General features: G+C 40.7%; 1 protein-coding gene across 1 annotated transcript in view; it reads right to left on the reverse strand.

Moving 5' to 3' along the window:
• Nucleotides 1–17,996, reverse strand: part of TOPAZ1 (testis and ovary specific TOPAZ 1) — a 43,357-nt gene extending 25,361 nt beyond the window's left edge. Inside the window, 11 exon segments of the mRNA XM_069860100.1 lie at nucleotides 857–963; nucleotides 3,320–3,381; nucleotides 6,229–6,359; nucleotides 8,648–8,715; nucleotides 12,966–15,345; nucleotides 16,738–16,938; nucleotides 17,031–17,169; nucleotides 17,172–17,334; nucleotides 17,336–17,442; nucleotides 17,444–17,713; nucleotides 17,715–17,996. Of these exon segments, the coding sequence (XP_069716201.1) occupies nucleotides 857–963; nucleotides 3,320–3,381; nucleotides 6,229–6,359; nucleotides 8,648–8,715; nucleotides 12,966–15,345; nucleotides 16,738–16,938; nucleotides 17,031–17,169; nucleotides 17,172–17,334; nucleotides 17,336–17,442; nucleotides 17,444–17,713; nucleotides 17,715–17,996 (3,910 nt within the window).
• Nucleotides 17,997–20,572: the final 2,576 nt, after the last annotated feature.

Here is a 20,572-nt window from a genome sequence, read left to right on the forward strand (position 1 = left end):
GGCAGTATAATTTGAAACTAAACAAGAATCCCTACCACTGACCTCAATTCAGGAAATCCATGTATAGAAACATCCATGTTAATCAATAATTCTAAAACCATTAATTCTCAAAATAGCTTTTGCAAAGAAACAGAATGCAATATCTATCCATAAGTAATCAATTCCTGGTTTTCTCTGTCTTGCCAAATAACACAATGCATCCATGTAAAGCTAAATGTCAGGGCTGTTATGCACGGAGAAAGAGAGAAGGAAACTTTACTGCAGTTCCATTATGCTACGATTTCTCTGGCAGCAGAGACACTTAAGAGGCACCTGTCCCAAGTGTGAAATATAGCAGGTCAAAGTGAAGTGAAATCTAGATAATTTTCTTGATCCAGTCTAGTGACTGCCTCACAAACATTTGAATTGGCATAAACAAAGTTCTGAACTTCAGCAAGGTGGGTGAATCCCTTAGCCAAGTTTTGCTGACAGATAAACAACCAAGAAAACCTGTAGTCATATTCTCCAACCACAAATAAAGAAAAAGTTAGTTGACACCAATATGACTCAAATACAATCTGTCGAAATTCTAAGAATGCAGGGATTGGTGTACCATTAAAGTTTCTGAGAACCATAAGCACTAAGACAGAGCAACTGCAATTTGACTGTACCAAACTGGATTCTGCTTAAAAAAAACATCCCCCAAAACTCACTCACCTATCATATGAGAGCTTGCATTTTTGCTTCTACGTACGCAAACTAAAACAAATTCCAGTCAATGCCTTCAGGAACTGAAGAAATTACTTAACGTTTTAGAGGTAAATAAAACACATGTCAAAATAAATTCTGGAGGGTTCACCAATACAGCATACGATACCATTTCTCCGGGGTTTCATTACTGTAGCTTCACTGAGGAAGTTTACTTTTGAGGCTCGCAATGGCAATCCTGATAGTAATTCACAGGGCACGAGATCTTTGCAGTCACTGTTCAGTATTGAAAACCCAAAAATTTATTTCAACAAATTAAACAGGTGCTTCTTGCATATACTCAATGCCTAAAATGGGAAAGTAAAGTGTATAAAAGATGAGAATTTCTTGAACAATTTACATGACACTTAAAAACTTGCTGCAAATTTACATAGCTATCAGTCCACAATTTTAGTTTTGTTACTCTCACTCTCTGGTCCAACCTGATTATGATCTTCGCTGAGATCATTCTGTTCTAAAGTGTAACTATATGAAATTCTGTAAATAGAAAAGGTACCCATGAACTACTATTTTTTTTTTCCACTACGCTGACAGGAATACTGAGATTACTTCTGTCATCTCAGAAGAAATACATTTTTCAGTAACAATATCTGCCAAATGTAGTAGAAACTACAGAAGAACACACAAAGCTTTTTAAATTACATTTGAAGAGCCAACTGCTGTCCTTCCTAATAACTGACTACATTCAGCTGAAGACTTAAATGGCTTCAAAGGGAACTCCAATTAAAGACTCTTCTGCCTTGACTATTACCAAATACGAACATTCCAGATAATTAAACTACTAAAGTGTTATTTTTTCCCCCAAACAAGCTACAAATTTTGCTAGCAAAACACTTAAGCGATCTCTTTCTTTGGGAGTAAAGCCACAGAAAAAAATAATGCCCTTTCACAAGACCCTTCTCCCCTCCCTCCTTCAGTTAAGAATCTAGGTTCAGTACAAAGGACAACTCAGTCTGCTTGCTGTTTGGAGACAGAAATAGACTAGCTATCCCCTATGAGGGGCACAGTTTAGCTATTTAACACTTCTCACAGACAGGGTAATTAGAATATTTCCTAAATTGCAAGCTGCTTTTAATACAGTTTGAAATTAAAATGCTATAGCAGAGAAAAAGAAATTCTATCTAATATAGCCAAATTCTTCAATATCAATTTTACTTTTATCCTGCCATGTATTCTATTGGTCTCCAAAGTAAAAACTCTGTAGATCTAGTTACTTAGAATTTTCAAGTTACCATGTAAAATTTAATGCTTCCTTATGAAGCACAAGGTCTTACCTCAGACCTCAGGATATTTGTAGCAGCTTACCTTAAGGATAACAATCTCAGGTCTTTCTTTCTAGACATGAAACTACACAGAATTTTCCCCTATGAAGCTTTGCAATCAATTTCTTTTTTTAATTACCAACATTGCTAGAAGCAGAATTTGCTAAGTAAGACCAGTAACTATGTTTTCTTTGAGATGAATCTTTGCAATGGTAACATTTTTGAGTAAAACTACAAAAACAGTCTGACTCCAAATGAAAGAATAAATGCCTCTTCTTTAGCTGCAGTGTGCTGCATTTTAGCTAAGGAAATGAAGTAACACAGTATCGCTTGCACAAACATATTTTATCCAGCACAATCTACTTATTTGACAGCATAAGGAACTATTTATGCTACCAAGGTAAATGTACATGGGTATTCTACCAGAAGGAGGAGCCTGGAGCTCTCTAGTGGATTAATGAAAAGATGCAATATTTTCCATTTAATGGACTTGTAGTACACTTCAAGTCTGCCACAGAAATATGATTGGTGCTGGAAAAAAGCAATGCACTCTTCTATGCTAGCTAAGGTTTTCTGATCCTGTGAAAATTACTCTGAAGTATCTGTTACTTCTAAATACTTATGTATTCCATCAGTTAAGTATATATATGTTTTCTACAAAGTCTTATTCTGCTTCATTTTTGGGCTGATGTCGGATGGAAGTTTCTTGGTGTGATATTTTCAAGTTTTATCTACAATAAACACTGTAAGCACAGCCCGAAGCCAGCAGAACGGTAAAGCATGTGCTTCACTCCACATGCCACATTTTCAAGTGCCTTTTTCTACTGTTGTTCAAATATTTGTCAGCATGAATTCAAATAAGATCTTTCAATTCTTTCATCAGTTTAGAAAGGACCAAGAGGCAGAAAATGAAAGTTTTATTGATTTTTTTTTAAAGTTCTGGTAAGCACTACTGTGGTTGGAAATGCAGATTGCACTGCACTCACATTGAGATGCCACCATGAGCCACTGGCATTAATTGGCTATATCTTATCACCAGCCAGAAGATAAATAACCTCTATTGTTCTGTCAGGCTATGAATATACTTGTCTTGCACTTTGCACAGCAGAATTATATTACTTCATATATTTTTCTTTATCACATAGTCACAAGAACTTAGAAAAACTGATTTAAAATGTTGATGCTGCGGTAAAAACATCACATTTCATTTGCACAGTAACCGGGGAACATCACAGGTTACAGGAAGGACGCTGTGGAGAGATACATATATATAGATATATGTATATGCATGCATATATATACACACATACCTTTTTTCGGCTTCATCCTTTTTTTCTGGTTTAACATCAGGCACTCCATCTGCAAACCTGAACTGTGAAGATATTTAAAATATTCTTTCAGATAAAGCAAAGCATAACTAAGCCTGTTATGCTTTACACTGCAGAGATAAGACAGTAAGTAATTGTTGGAAGGTGTGATAATACAGTCTTGACTGTAAAAACTGTAATTTGGATCATAGAGTTACTCTTCAATGGACACACTGCCATTATACTCCGTGATCTCTAACATTGTGATTTTTAATTGGAAAAAAGGTGACATGATTGTCTTGTCTTCTCTTCGCTCCCACTGAGAATCCCAGCAATTTTCAGGCCTGATGCCCAATTTTAACTGCACCCGACAGATGTGTAGAAACCTACAAAAGACATTCCATCAAGTTTAATGAAAACTTAAAGCTGTATTGAGAAGAAATCTAAGACTTTTGCTCAGCTGTGCACTATCGTGTACAGGTAAAAAAATCCCCAAAGGTATGAAGAAAAGAGACAGGGGAGTGTGAGCATCTGAAAGGACTGATATAGAACAAAGTCACGGAATCTCAGCTTTGTTTCATCCATTGTTCATGAAGTAACTTGAACTTAACATTATACCACAGATTTGTGACAGCCAAAGAATTAGGGATGGATATGCTCTCGTCAGATTCCTAGACTTCATTTTACGAGTTCCTCAAATATTTTTAGGGTTTTCTCCGTGGTTAGTTTTTGCCCTTCTCACAGCATTATTAGTTGGAAAAGACACAAAAAACCCAAAACCCACAAATCACCCCAAACAGCAGAATACTTGCAACCAGTGTTCTGCCATTCCACTCCCCTCCCAGGTGTGCACAGCTAGTTTTCCACCCACATACAGGAATAGGTTTAGGGTTGTAGCATGTATATTGTGGCTTGAATTTGGTTAAGTCTGAGGTTTGAGTGAGAATAGCACATATTTGCTGTTGTCCAACACAGCACAGAAAAGCAAACATCAGGACACTGATTTTATAAAGCCACAACACTATGAAGCTGCCAAACTGGGACTGAACTGGCAATATTGCAACAAGTATTACACCTCCAGTAATCTACACTGTTTGACAGAGCCCTTCACCCTCTCTAAGAGGTCAGGGAATAAAACAGCACTGTTCACTCTGTGAATCAGATACTGGCAGCTCCAATTCCATTTTCTGAAGGAAAGGCTTCTACTCTGCTTTTAAATAATTATTTTGCCAGGGAAACTGATTCTCTCCTGTTACCTTATCAATTACTCACCAGTTTATAGCCATGAAATTTTACAGTTTAACTCATCCAATTTAAACCCTTATCCGCTTTTGAAGTAATGCAAAACAATATAAGCTATCAGCAGCTGCCTGCTTTGCACTGAGATGTTAATTCCAATCCATTATCAAAAAACTAAATACTGTAAAACTTCAGCAAGTCTTAGAAGAACTAGACTTGTTATCTAGAGGTAGGAGGACAGAGAGAGTACAAAGGTCAGATAAAGTCAGCAAGCATGAAAATGGCTGAACATTACCCATAGTAAGTTTGCAGACGACACTAAGCTGGGAGGAAGTGTGGATTTGCCAGAGGGCAGGGAGGCTCTGCAAAGGGATTTGAACAGGCTGGACCACTGGGCTGAGAACAATGGGATGAGGTTTAACAAGGCCAAATGCCGGGTCCTGCACTTGGGGCACAACAACCCTGTGCAGTGCTACAGACTAGGAGAAGTCTGTCTAGAAAGCTGCCTGGAGGAGAGGGACCTGGGGGTGTTGGTTGACACCCGACTGAACATGAGCCAGCAGTGGCCCAGGTGGCCAAGAAGGCCAATGGCATCTTGGCTTGTATCAGAAACGGCGTGACCAGCAGGTCCAGGGAGGTTATTCTCCCTCTGGACTCCACTGGTGAGACCGCTCCTTGAATCCTGTGTTCAGTTCTGGGCCCCTCACCACAAGGAGGATGTTGAGGCTCTGGAGCGAGTCCAGAGAAGAGCAATGAAACTGGTGAAGGGGCTGGAGAGCAAGTCTTACAAGGAGGGGATGAGAGAGCTGGGGTTATTTAGCTTGGAGAAGAGAAGGCTGAGGGGAGACGTTATTGCTCTCTACAACTACTGAAAGGAAGTTGTATGGAGGAGGGTGCTGGCCTCTTCTCCCAAGCGTCAAGGGACAGTACAAGGGGGAATGGCCTCGAGGTGCGCCAGGGGAGGTTCAGAGTAGATGTCAGAAAGAAATTTTCTATGGAAGGGGTCATTGGGCACTGGAACAGGCTGCCTGGGGAGGCGGTTGAGTCGCCATCCCTGGAGGTGTTTAAAATACAGGTAGATGAGGTGCTCAGGGACATGGTTTAGGCAGATAGGAAGGTTGGACTAGATGACCCAAGGGGTCTTTTCCAGCCTGGTGATTCGATGATACCCTGTGAACTGTCAGGAAGCCTGTATGTTAATGTAATGTCCCTCCTGTCCAAGTAATGAGCCACAGAATGATCCTCCTCAGATACATGATGGCTGTGCAGCTCCCCAGATTTCCAGTACCCCCCCATCCTTCTGAGACTGTGTGGTGAGAAGCATTTAACACCAACTTTTAAAACTAGGAACGTTAAGAAGAAATGTCACGTACACGCAGTGCGTACACTTAGTAAAAACAACTGGTAATACAGAATTACTGTAACAACTGATATAACAATATCTTGTTTCTTTTCAAATTTGAAGATAAATTATTAGTGACAAGGTAAAAAAACAAGTTCTGGGGTTTTTTTTCAAGCAAAACTTATGCTGCCAATAGCGCGGTAATCTATGAAACAATTATTTTTTATTACAGGAAATTAAAAATTTTGTTGATAAAACAGCATTAGTAGTTAATATTATCCAGTTACATGGACTAAACTATTTAGTAACAAAAAGCATGACTTTTCGGTACCTTTTCATCCACATTAAAACTCTTTAAAAGTTCATCTAGTTCTTTCAGTTGCCCGTCTTCAAGGAAGTGCTCAGTAACACCTCCCAAGGTGCTGCTTCCTCTGGAGGAGTTGTGGGTTTTAATATCTTTAGCTGCAAATGTACAAACCCATTACTTTGTGCTTCCCATACTATATGACAACTAAGTTTTTATTTCCTAAATATTACAAAGCCTTAATACTAATGACATTTAAGAATTCCTAGAACTTCCTAAATGTGAAATTTATACATAAAATTATTTTGCCTTTAAAGCCCAAACCGTTTCAAATAAATATGAAACTCAATCTGCAATTAAAATTCTATCCAAGCTGTATGTTCTGTAATAGTCTCTGTAGAACAGTACAACAGGTTTATTTATATAACATCGAATGCAGTATTTTGGAAATCAATGCTGTTAAGCTTTGTTATTAAAATATAGCCAAATATATGTATGGTAATTTGCTAAGCAAATAAAGGCAGTCTCTGCTAGAGAAGGGGATAAGTTAATCGTAATGACATGAACCAAATATAGATAGCTCTGAGAAACTCCAAATTCCTGTAATACTGTAAACTCAGTAGCAATTCAGTGTCAGGAAATTAAGAGAACAGCTGACTGCAGCTTTCTGAAGGAGCTGTTTATGTATAATAGAAGAGCTCTGCATAGAAAAGACATTCACTATTTCATTGAATCACATGAATGAACTTCAACTGCACTGTCCAGATACAGGAAGAAAGAATCAGATTATTATTGGAAATGCTTTTACCTGATAGTCACTGGTCTACGTATAATCACCAGTACAAGACAATGTACGTATGATTTCCACCTGGAGATGATGGATGTCACCCAGAATACCATAGTGGTGGTATTTGTTGCCCTTCTTAGACTATGAAACCACTGAGACAAGTAGTCATGACCTCACTACATAACAACACCAAAGCAGTAACGGGTATTTCTAAATAAATACATAAATTGTCAGTAATTACCAAGATCAGGCACCTTCCTTTTGTTGTGTACAGGTCTTTTTTTAAAAAGTCCTATCTCAAATCTAAGTTACCACACGCATATTAATCTCTGAGTGTGGTGTAATCCTAAGTTTCTCAGATATGGGAAAAAGCACCTATTTAAACCTCTTCCTTTATTTTAAGCAACAGAAAAAGACGAAAGGCTTTTGTCCTCAGACTTCATTAGGACAGACAGTCTAAGAAAATGCAGAAGTTACTAAACAGTACAGGACTCGCTCTCAGGTTTGGTTTCAACCGCCTCAGTACTGCAGATGCAAGGGCACAGGCCCCTCTGGCTCTTCAACAAAAAGGCCTAACTGTGTACTTCCCTACACCTCCCCAGGAACTTGTGTCTATTTCTTGGTGTCTGAGCTCTTAAATCCTCATTAGATTTTATTTTGCCTTCTAATCATCGAAGCCTGAAACTTTCTCTCCCCCAAATAGTCACTATTAACTCCTTTTTGTCCAGGAGGCAACATCTGCCCAGATTCCTTCTACATGAATGTAAGGGATTCATACAATAAAACAGCACAAAAGACACTGTCACAAACACTCCAAGCCTGCAGCAAAACCAATACATTACAGCAAAATGCCAGATTAACAGCAAGCTGACAAACTGACACCAGGAAGGGACACATTGAGAACCTTTAAATCCAGTCTCAGCACTCTCTGCCTTCTCCTGCATGTGAGTAATTGGCTTCTGTTCAAAGTCAAAATCCTGTTTCTCCAACCTAAAACAAACTTTCACATCAGACACATCCTTGCACAGTAGGTTGGTATGCAAGCTGTAGAAAACAAATCACATTCAGATGCTTCCCAGTTGTACTATTCTGCTTAAAATTGGAAGAAAAAACATTAAGTCAGAAGTATCCTCTATAAAAAAAGAAGCATCCTCAAAAACCAAAACAATTTGTCATAGGAATGGGCACAGCATCCACAAAAATTGGAAGTACAACCTAGAAAAATAAAAATTATAAAATTCTGTCTGATGAACACAAGATCAGCTAAGTGGGATTATGAGTCAAGACTCCAAAGCAGTATCACAGTACTTGGTGTTTCACTACCGCCTCATCAACTAACATAATTCCTTGCCTGAAGTATCAGAGATGTCAAAAAAACCCCACAAACGAAACCAAACACCCTCCCGCCAGTACTACTAACAGACAAGTACAATAGAGAAGCAGATGCTCCCTCGAAGGCTCAGGTTTGCACAATTTCAAAGGCCATCCATTTTACATGCATTAGGAAACAAATCACTGTCACAGAAAAAGAAAGATATTACTCAACAGACAAGTTCTCATTTTATGGGGAAAGTAAAAAACTTAGGTTTTGCCACTGAACATCTTTGTGGTTACTTTCTTCTCCTGATCATACATTCAGAAATCTCCAATGCTGCTTACCTTTTAGCACTGAACTACAGGAATTTTCAGTATCATTTGACATTCCAGATTCTTGTGTGGTAATATTCCTGTTTTGAACAAAAAGTGGATTTAAGAATTTGACCTAGCACAAAAGCAGAATTATTCTAACCAGTTAAATAAAGTTTTCAGTAATACTTTTATAATAGCTATGGACAGAATCCTTGGGTACACCACACTGTGGTTTAACACTTTCTTTTGGCTTTCCAACGTCCCTCTTCACAGAAATATACCTAAACAGGTTAAGTAAAACCAAGACATTTCAAATCCCAAATTTTGTCAGTAAAAGCGCATTATCTCATTTCACTTTTGCATAGAAGACTGAGAAGGGAAATCTTCTCTGTATTGTAAATTATTGACATACTGTGCTAATGAGTAAATTCATCAGTTTCTACAAAATGTGATTTTTAATAATTTATATTCAAGACAATTTGCATAACAATAAAACTCAAAGAGAGTAACAAAAACGTTTGTTCATAGAAAGATACGTCACCTTATTTTAAAGATAAGAAAAAAAGAAAGTATTTCTACTTAGAAAAGCTCAGAAGGTAAAAATACACATTAAAGTATCATATATAGAATATATCAAACAACATCATCACCATTGTAGATTTTGGAAGTGCATACCTGGTGAATGACATCAGGTATAATAACAGCAAGCTACCTAGTAAAATGGAACAATGAAAATGTACAACATCCTAGTGGAAATGTAGAAGTTCCTCAGGATGCCTAACTTCGAACAACCCCAACATTCAGGCACAGATATCTAAGCATATACACGAGATGCATTAAGAAGCAGTTTAATAAGTTACAGCACGTGTGCAGAGATGAGAGGGATTTTTATCAGAGGCAGGCTCTCTGTAGGCTTATTTCCTCTCTCCCTCATGTTTTATGTGAAATTCAAAGTTTGAGTGATTTTGCCTACAACAACTGACTTCCTTTTTCGTAAAACAGCAGTGGAAACAGCTCCAGAAAGCTGTCGTCTTCATAAATATTGCTTAAAACTGAAAAATAAACTTAACAGCATCAAGAGACCAAAATCTTCATGTTCACGTCAAAAGCCACTTCCAAGTCTTTATCAGATTCTGCTAACTGCGTAGTGTGAAGTAGTTACAGAAGCACTTTATGAGTTCTTGTAAATAAAGTGCCTAAAAGTACTTGGCATTTGCTCACCAGCCTGACAAATCTAGGAGTGCTGACAGAACCAGAAGTCAACGCATTTTAAAGATCTGGAAACAGACTAGACCACGTCAGAATGTGGCACGCTCTTACAGGTTGCTGCTGATTGAGTTTAACCAAATCACTCTTTACAGCCTAAGTTACACAAACGACAGTGTTCAGTTTGCTATTTTGCACATGAAAACTGGATTAAAAGTGCAGGCTTTTTATTCGAAAGGAAAACAGTAAAACACAGATGTCTCCTGAGCAGGAATGGCTGCTGATGTGCTTTCAAAGGCATCCACTGAACCTACTAGTTCTGCTGGGATGAAAAGACATACCTGACACCACTTAGAGTGAAGCATCTAGATTCCCTACACAAGAGGAAAAAAACGCCTCAAATGATTGATTAAAAAACTGCACTGTTGCAAGTCACTGAGAGGTCGGCAATAGAAAATGGCGAACAGAAGCATATGTGAAAACTTAGTTTCACTGCCCCATCCAGGCTGCAGGTCCAGAATCCTTTCCTGACGACTGGCAACTAATGCCTGCAAGTGACCAGCACTCACTCTTTATCTTCTTAAAATGCCACTACCAGAGGAATAACGAGTCCTACTTATTCCAAAGGTCAGAGCATGCTAAATGAATCAAATCATTCAGGACATACACTCAGAGAACCTCTTCGCAATCTTCGTGGATTATGAGACAGGACCTGCTTCTTCTACCTAAACCTAACTGTCCAGAGACATCAGTTCTGGGCATATGCACAAGCACAACTACAGTAGCTAGAAAACTTGAAGTTAGAGGCATGTAGCAATATTAGGTGCCTCTTCGGTTGTTGGGTACTTTGTTAGTTTGCTTAAAATAAAAAGAAACAAGCCTTAATTGATTTTTGGACCTCAGTCTCTGTTGTGACCAGTATGTTCTTCTGTAGAAGGACACGTGCTCTCATTATGTGAAATTTGGTAGCCAAAATTTATTATCCTTGAATTTTCATAACGATAATCACCTTTCTGGCTTTTAAGGTCACAAACAGTCAAAGATGAAAAGTGTCACTAGCTAAACACATCTCAGTGCTTAAATTCAAACCTCAACAAAATGGATCCACAGTATTAGTTACACATCCACAGTGGCTAATAGTTGCCACTGAACACTTGTTAGTGAATCCAGCCGGTACATCCTCCACAGCCTCAGTGCTTTGGTTTCACAATGAAACTTGAATAGCAGCTGTTCAGTTTGACAAACTGCTAGTTCTCAGATTTTTGTACCTGAAAGAACACCACAAATTAACGTGCCAATCCTTTCCTTCACATTTACAATTTAAATACTATTAAACTCCTAAGTAATACTCAACACATTTAAAAAGCTTTTCAACAACCCAGCTACACTTTCAGAATAACTTGCTGTTAGCAGAAATCTGGTTCTTACTGCTCTGTACCGATGCCATGCTAAAATACAGCTACACAAAACATAACGTACTGCAGTGCATACCCATGTAGACACACGCTACAACAGTTTTAGCTAAGATCCAGATTCCTTCTGTCATCATCTGCCTGCTCTTGCTAATCTGAAGGGAAATCATAACAAAACCTATGTAGTGGTACAGCTAAAGAAAACGTTTAGCAACAATCACCATGTGCAGCTGTTAAGTGCTTGCATTGCTCTTTTACTTAAAATCACCTAGATTACATTCATCTAGAGAGCAACCACTACCACTAACCAAATATTAAACAAAACGTGCATCTAAACCAATATTTATACAAGCTAGAGATGGTTTACAGTAGCACAGTTCTGACTCAGTGTTCAACATGGACAGATTGAAGTGGCATTACAAACAATATCGCAATGAAGCAAAACTGAGTAAGCATAAAATAGAAGCTAAATAAGAAAACACAGACAATCCTCTAGAATATATCTAAAAAGGACACCAACAGAAATAATATTTTACTTGAAAATACGTACTAAGGTCTGAGTGTAACTCTATCAGCATAATCTCTTCTTTTTTGTTGGACAAGCAAAGTCCAGTTGTATCTCGTATGTACTAACAAAATGAAAACCAACAGTATGAGTTGGCCATGATGTGGTGTTCTCTCGGGATCTCATAAGCTACCTGACACAGCCACAGTAAGGTCTATTGCCTTGTTTTAATATTCTCATATTCTGTTCTTTAATATGTTCCTAACTTAGCAACTAACATTATTTAAAATAACATAAAACCTCCCAGAAAGGACAGAGGAAGAAAATTACAACACCCATCCCAATTAAAAAAATCTAATCTTCAGAGGAAAATCACGTACTATTTCTACCTAAGCTTTATGATTTTCTTCATAAGATGAAAAATTTAATCTTAAAACTCATTTATCCAAGGCAAGTATCAAAGCTTAGGGAAAAAACAGACTAGACAGGTGACGTCTAGGTGTTCATCTATCTCACAGAGGACTACTTCTTCTTCTACATAACTTTGCTTCTACTTTAAACTTCTCCTCCCCCTTCAGTGACTTTTATTACCATCTAAAAATCCAGAAAACCCTTAATGCCCAACGATTTACACCAGGAACTTGCTGAATGAAGATGAAGGATGATAAACAAATACAATGTGTTAGGCAAATTACAGATTTGAAAACTATTCATGTGTCTGGGACCAGGAGAAAAGAAAGGAAGGAGAACAGCAGAATGGAATACTACTGTAGAGACAACCATTTACCCATACAGATTCAGCAAAAGAATAAGCTATACCTAGAAAAAAAAATTATTTCTAATATTATACCACTTTACAACTAAAAAATTACCCTCAAAGCAGTATTTGTTATCTCAAATCATCAGATATTAAAAAAAATATTACGTTATTCATTAAGAATATTAACTAGCTTTGCTTATATTTTCAATTTCACTTCACTGAACCTAAAGCAAATTCCTTAGGACTATGTTCTTTTTTGATTCAGAGTTTATCCTAGTTCTTATGAAGAACAAATTAATTTATTTGTGTTCAGGATACTGTCATACCTCAGTCAAATTTTGACAGTTAAAATCAACACAGAATCAGCGAAATTCTGTAAGGAAGCCTGACTGCTACAACCAAAGTACACTGATGTGAGAACAAAGCACTTTGGACTATTGTAATGAAAAAAAATGATATGCATACCTAAAAATATCATCTACTGAATCTCTGTTTTCTGAGATAACAGGATACTTAGGCTTAAGATCCTGCTTTTCTTCTTTAATGCAGATGTTCATAAAGGATGCCTCCAGAGGACAATCTTCACAGCCTGCAACTGCAAGCTGCTCTTCATCAGCAGTTCCAAAAAGGTCAGGGTCATCCTGAATCACATCAATGACAAGAACATCATCTTCATAAGCTTCAAGAATATCTGGAAAATTCTGACTTTTCTGTTGTGAGAGAGTCCCTTTTGAATCACTATCATCTTTTATTTCTAATGCGACAGGGTTGTTAACTGCATTCCAAGAATCATCAGGAAAATTAGAGTTTAATATACATTCAGTACCATGGACATCACGGACAGAAGACTCTAGTTGTCCATCAGGAAAAGGATAGGGATATAACGAAAAATATTCAGGGAATGAAGACATCTGATTTGAAAGATTTTCACAGCCATCATGCTGAAAGTTCTTACTGTTGATCTCATCCCCTTTTTCTTTCATGGGAGCTGTAGATGCTGCATCCCTCGCAACAGGAAGAAGCTGCTGCTTGGAATTCACCAAAGAAATTTCTTCACCTGCTTTCTGCCTTCTCGAAACACTAGTGCTATCAAGAAGTTCCACTGGTGTACAGGTTTTTCTTTCAAATGAATGGGCAGATTCCACTTTCCTGGACTCAGGTTTGTTTCTGCATAAAGGAATTTTGAATTTTGTGAGGTTTCCAGTGTTTAACGCTTTCATTAGCTTTAAATCAGAAACTGTCTGGTTCGCTACTGATGATTCATGGTTGGAGATTATTCTGGTTTTGCTACCTGTAAATGTACTATTCTGGACTGTCAGAGACAGGTTGCTTTTTGTGGCAGCTCCTTTATTCTTACCTTTTTGTTTTGGTGTAAAATTCAAGGTTGCTTTAACTTCTTGGGCATCATTATGGTTAAAAGCCACAGCAGTTCTATACATATTGACTGGTGATTCCACATTTTCATTGCTCTCCCCTGAAGTCTCACGAATATCCACAGAAGAGGATTTTGGTGCTTCAAGTGAAGGCAGATATTCAGTATTTGGATCCATTATTTTACATGTGGATTCTTTGTTTATTTCCGCTGATGACGTGTGGAAAGCCAGCTGTCCCAAGTTCCCGGTCGCAGCACTGTTTCCTACAGCTTTAACACTGCTTTTATCAGAAGATTCCTCGAAGGCAGCCTCTGAAAGTCTTTTTCTTACTGAGATGGACCCATTATTTTTATGAAACCATTCGGAAGTCCTGGCACAAGATTCTAAAGGCCAAACATTTTTACCAGTCATCGGTACTGTTCTTTGACAGCTAACCTGCTGCAATTTCTTATTAACTTTGGTCAATTTTTCATCTGCCTTGCTTTTGTGACAACTAGAAACATCACAGACTTCAGCTGGCACTCTCAGGCTACCTGTGGCACAAGAATGATGTGCCACACTGTTTGAATTTTCTCCTTTTGCTATTACAGAGAGCTTAGATTTCTTCTTAAAGCCATCTTCAAATGCAAGTACTTTGGTACTATTCTTCCTCCACACCGATTTATTTTCTGTTTCATGAGTATTTTTTCTTACATGAAGATCTGATGTATGACTACATGACACTGACAGATTGCTTTCTTTATGGTTTGGTTCTAAGACTGCAAAGGCGCTTGGCATGGCAACTGCTGATTCTGTTTGTAACTCACACTCACTATATTCATTGGCTGTGTCTCTGAAAACACTCTGCACTGCTGACTTCTCCCCAATTTCCACCTTTTCTGGAGTTTCTTCTTTATCAAACGCTAAATGAACTTTTATGGGTGATCTCTCATTTTGCATTCTACTAGTGCTGCAATTCGTATCACTGTGTTCTACAGAACCATCAGGAAACGTATGCTTTCTTTTACCATGGGCTGCATGGAAGAATCTACTTAATCTGCAGCTGCTAGTAGTTCCACTAGCTGAAGACTTTACAAATGTATTGATGTAACTACAGGCCTCTAACCTCACAAATGGATTCTTTTCTGTTGTACCGAGCAAGACGTTACAATCGTTCAGGGCATTTCTGCAATGTTCAGCATCACATTTTGCAGGTACATTTCTCACTTTTTCATCTGTAGTCACACTGAAACTTTGCAGTTTGATTTGATCAGCTCTGGGTTTTCTCTTTTTATACTGCACACCAGACCTTTCTGTTACAGGATGACACAGAGAAGTCTTGCTTTGAGTCTCACCTAGAGTAGTAAGTGTAGGAAATTGAGAGTAGTCAAGTCCCTTTTCCTTGGAATCTTCTGATCTATCTTGATTTGTCTTAAGCTTCTTCACAGCCTGTGTACTGGAGACCTGCTCAATTGCTTTCCGTTCTTCCTCTGCTGATTAAAAATCCAAGAAGTGTTGTTAAAGAATATACTAAAGGAAAAAAGACTACCCTATTGCAATATTTTATAACGAGAACAAAACCCATTCAAGGCTACTAAAGAACATGACACTGTATAAAGCTAAAATATTAATGTGTCGTAAGGACACTGGAAGCTGTATATTTAAAACATAGGAGGAAATCAAATTAAATCAAGTCTGGCAAGAAAAGGCAGATGCTGTTTGCACACTTGGCCTTACTATCTTTTGTTTACAAAGTCTATTCTCTCTAGTAGGAAAGCTTGTTCATAAGAATATAGTAATTTATTTCAGATATACAGTCCAACCAAATGCATCTGACTGTGCAAGGAAATCCAGGAAAACTGCAAGAGCTGTATCTTTATATAAAGTAATACTTTTTATTTTAAGCAAATACAGATCATGTGAAAAACTGTACATCTGAAAATCATGTCTGGAGAATGCACTCAAGAGTGTACCAAGTTGAAAGGTGAGTTTTTTGGATCTTAAGTTTTCAAGGAAAATAAGATACAATCAGTTTTTCAGAATAAAGTTTCTGGATAAATATTTATTAATAAAAAACTACAGCAAATATTTGTCATTGAATGTATCCACTTTGATAGTAATGTCTTTTAGACAACTGTCCCGAAAAAAAAAAAGACTTCTAAAAAATCCTCTTTCAAAATTATTCATGTGATACAACGCTGTCTTAAAAATGCAATCTTTGTATCTATACCTTTCAGGATTTGCAGAGAGTAGCAACTAAAAAGCAAAAAAGTTCTAAAAACATAAACCATCATCCTCTAAAGGTAAGCACTAAAACAAGGCAGCATGATACATATTAAAAAATAATAAAATCAGATGAACACAGAATTGAGCTTTGCTGGAACTACTGCCTCCTTTCCTACTAGTGCCTGACATTCTGTCCATAAGTGAACTGACTGCTTTTGACAGAAAAAAAAAAAAAAAAAAAGAAAATTTCTTACTCAGGGTGTGTTGCAGCCAATATTTTTGGGGAGCAGGAAGAGGATGGAGTATCTGGTCTCCTTCGTGCTAAATGACTGCTTTTCCCCTTCAAGAAAAGCCTTTTATCTTCCTAAAAGTCTGTTTTCTTCCAAGACTGGTGTTCACAGTACTGTAAAGCAGACCCTAGCTCTTGTCTGTGCACTTCTTGAACTACGTCAGCAGCCACACACACACACAAGAGTCACTTTGAGGTAGGCTACAGGCCACTCCTTCCTGCCCCCAACATTTGTCCCACAAACACCTACAGAAGAAAAATAATTTCCTATTTTTTAACTTTTTAATGGGGTCTCACTGCACCACCTGTCCCTTGTCCTGGGAATCCAAATTCTGCACTTGTACTTCTACAGCAGGGCACAAGTGCTTACCACTCCCCCTCAGGCTGTCTGCTCCTTTCTGAGGGTTTGAATTCCGTTGCTCTCCTTTCATGCAACGCTTCTGCATCTTTCTTCTGGTTGTTGGTTGGTTCTGGCCACTTAGACCCTGTAGCTGCTGTGACACTGCTGTGTTTCTGTCTCTCTTCCTCCGACTCGCCGCTCCTTTCTTGGACTCTGGATACTGTGCATGCAGTTCTAGAAAAAAATAAAAAAAAAAAAAAAATAAAATAAAATAAAATAAAATAAAATAAAATAAAATAAAATAAAATAAAATAAAATAAAATAAAATAAAATAAAATAGCTACCCATTTCTCTGGGACCTTTGATTCTTTTTTTCATAAAAGATACTCCACCTTTCTTGCTCAAGTACCACTTTCCTTCCTCCTGTGCCCCTGGGTTTCTTGCTTCAATTAAAGAATACCCACATCCAGCTTCTCTATTTTATCAACCTCTTCCTGAGGTTTTAGTTCAGAAAAGGATTCCTGAGCCCCCAAATTCTTCTTACAATATAGGATTTGCATCTTCAGTACCATTATGGAGACAGTGCTTTTCATTTCTGTACTACATGCACCCTTTGTGGGCTGCAGCACCTCTGTCTGGCAAACAGGAAATGTCATGTCTCTCCACGCTCTCGATTTCCTCCTCTGAGGACGAGATTTGGAATTTCATTTCCATAAAGGAATGTCTGCCTTTTTTTTCCTGAGCTCCCTGAACTCTCCTGGAAACCTGAGAGTCCTTCCAAACTATGCTCGTTCCTTTCAATCCCTGCTGAGAATTTATTTTGCTAAGTAGTTCCTAACAGCTGACAGTCTTGTCCTGTCCCATTCCTTACAGTCTCTTCCCAGTGCGCTGCTGCAGCCATGGTTGCTCCCTCTCAATCTTGACATACAGCAGTGTCTCAAATTGGCAGAACTACACCCTTCTTACTTCTGGCAGCCCTCCTACACTGTATCCCCTTCCTTTTTTTTACCTGGGCATCTCTGGCTACTCTCACCTTGTTCCTGCTGCAGGGGCATGGGAGGAGCAAATTGCTCACAGGAAACACTGGTGAGCGTGGCATGTTGCAGGCAGAAAGATAAAGGCTGCTCAGGCTTTCTCTTCTGTGCCAGGTGAGGACTCCGCTTGCCTCTCACCTTCTTCCCTGGCTTGTGTCCTACCCCTGCACCTGGAGAACTTGGACTAGTGACCATCCTGCTAGCTGACTCCACCTCGCCGCCAGTTACCACGTTCCTTGACCTTAACTGCGGCATCATGGAAACCTGGAGAGAAAAGGAAAATCCACAAAATCCACTCAGCGGTGTATGTTTAACAGCATCCCAGCTAGCCTGGCACCAAGGTGGGCACAGACCCGATCAGGACGGGAGCACAACCTCCCTCACTCTACTTCCTCGGGGGTCACCTTGGGGGAGCCCAGCCTGACAGAAAGGCCAAGTTGCCTGTGGAAAGCCTAGATGGACAGCCTAGGTTGCCTATGGAGAGCCCAGGATGCCTGTGGAAAGCCTAGATTGCCAGTGGAAAGCCTAGGATGCCAGTGGAAAGCCTAGATGGACAGCCTAGGATGCCAGTGGAAAGCCTAGATGGATAGCCTAGGATGCCAGTGGAGCGCCTAGGTTGCCTGTGGACAGCGGAAAGACTAGATTGCCTGCAGAAAGCCCAGGTGGACAGCCTAGGATGCCAGTGGAAAACCTAGGATGCCAGCAGAAAGCCTAGATGGACAGCCTAGGATGCCAGCGGAAAGCCTAGGATGCCAGCGGAAAGCCTAGATGGACAGCCTAGGATGCCAGCGGAAAGCCTAGATGGATAGCCTAGGATGCCAGCGGAAAGCCTAGGATGCCAGCGGAAAGCCTAGATGGACAGCCTAGGATGCCAGTGGAAAGGCCAGGATGCCAGCAGAAAGCCTAGATGGACAGCCTAGGATGCCAGCGGAAAGCCTGGACGGATAGCCTAGGATGCCAGTGGAGTGCCTAGGTTGCCTGTGGACAGCCCAGGACGTCTGTGGAAAGACTAGACTGCCTGCAGAAAGCCCAGGTGGACAGCCTAGGATGCCAGTGGAAAGCCTAGATGGACAGCCTAGGATGCCAGCGGAAAGCCTAGATGGACAGCCTAGAATGCCAGCAGAAAGCCCAGGATGCCTGTGGACAGCCCAGGTGGCCCGCGGCAAGCCCAAGTGGAAAGCCTAGGTTACCTGTGGAAAGCCCAGGTTACCTGTGGAAAGCCCAGGTGGCCCGTGGAGCGCCTAGGAAGCCAGGGGGCAGCCCAGGCCGCCTGCGGAACCCCGGCCGGCAGGGAGCAGCCCCTCACCTGGGAGGCGGGGAGGAGGCCGAAGGCGCCGCGCGCCCTCCCCGCCTCAACGGCGCCCCCGCTCCTCTCTCCCCCGCTCCCTTCCCCCCCTCTCCCCCCGCTCACCGCTCCGGCCCGTCCAGGCGTCGCGTGGTCCCGCTGGCGCGCGCCGCGGGCAGACCTGGGGAGATGGGGAGGGCGGGAAGGGGCCCGGCGCGCGGCCGCAGCCACGTGGCGGCGGGAGGAGGCGCAGGAAGAGGAAGCGCCCGACGAGGCCTCGAAGGGGAAGAAGGGCGCGGGGTGGGGTCGGGGGGTCAAAGCTCGTAGGATCGCGGCCTAAAGGTGGAAGGGAGCGTAAAGCTCAGCCAGGAGCCAGCCCTGGCCTGGCTCCTGGCCGCGTTAGTGCCTGCGAGCAGGGGTGGAGGGAAACGGAATAAAAACATGTTCCCGCTTCTGACGTTTGTGATAAGCAGCCTGGAAAGTGGTTTGCAAAGCTGACCTCGCGCCTGGCATTTCAGGCAAAGAATGATCTTACCTATTTGATTTGCTGGGAAGGGAAGGAGAAAGGAATCATGGAATTATGGAGTCATAGAACAGTTTGGGTTGGAGGGTACCTTAAAGCCCATCCGGTTCCAACCCCCCTGCCATAAGCAGGGACACCTCCCACCAGACCAGGCTGCCCAAGGCCCCATCCAGCCTGGCCTTGAACACCCCCAGGGATGGGGCAGCCACAGCTTCCCTGGGCAACCTGTGCCAGAGCCTCACCACCCTCATGGTGAAGAATTTCTTCCTATGTCTAATATGTATCTTCCCCCTTGTGATTTAAAGCCATTCCCCCTCATCCTATCACTCCATGCCCTTGTAAAAAGTCCCTCCCCAGTTTTCCTCTAGCTCCTTCAGGTGCTGGAAGGTTGCTATAAGGTCTCCCTGGAGCCTTCTCTTCTCCAGGCTGAACAACCCCAACTCTCAGCCTGTCCTCACAGTAGAGGTGCTCCAGCCCTTGGATCATCTTTGTGGCCCTTCTCTGGCCCCATTCCAACAGTTCCATATCCTTCTTATGTTGTGGATTCCAGAATGGACGCAGTGCTCCAGGTGGGGTCTCAGGAGAGCGGAGCAGAGAATTGCCTCCCTGGACTCCCGTGCTGCACTTGTCCTTTTGTCAAGTCAACGGTGCGGCACAGCCAAGACCTGCAAGGGAAGCACCAAATGTCAGCAAAAGGTTCAACTTGCCCAGAACTGAGGGGTGGGTAGAGCCCCGCCAACCCCAGCTTGCCCAGCTCACCAGTTTCCTCACATACTTCATCCACCTCCGTGAAGCAGTGTTGCCTCCTTTGTCCACAACACTTCAGAGCTCTCCAAAACTGAGAGGCAATATGCTTGTTCTGTAACCACAGCTCACATAAACCCAATATTTCAAATAACACAGTTTCTCAGGACAGGAGTTAAATAGAAAACAGCTCTAATAGCTAGGCTGTATAGTCAGACATCAGCCAAAGTTGGTGTTTGGCCCTCAGATATGGTGATGGTTTCAACTCAAATGGAGGAC

This window comes from Phaenicophaeus curvirostris, chromosome 6 (genome assembly GCF_032191515.1).
Source record: "Phaenicophaeus curvirostris isolate KB17595 chromosome 6, BPBGC_Pcur_1.0, whole genome shotgun sequence".
NCBI classification, from domain to species: domain Eukaryota; kingdom Metazoa; phylum Chordata; class Aves; order Cuculiformes; family Cuculidae; genus Phaenicophaeus; species Phaenicophaeus curvirostris.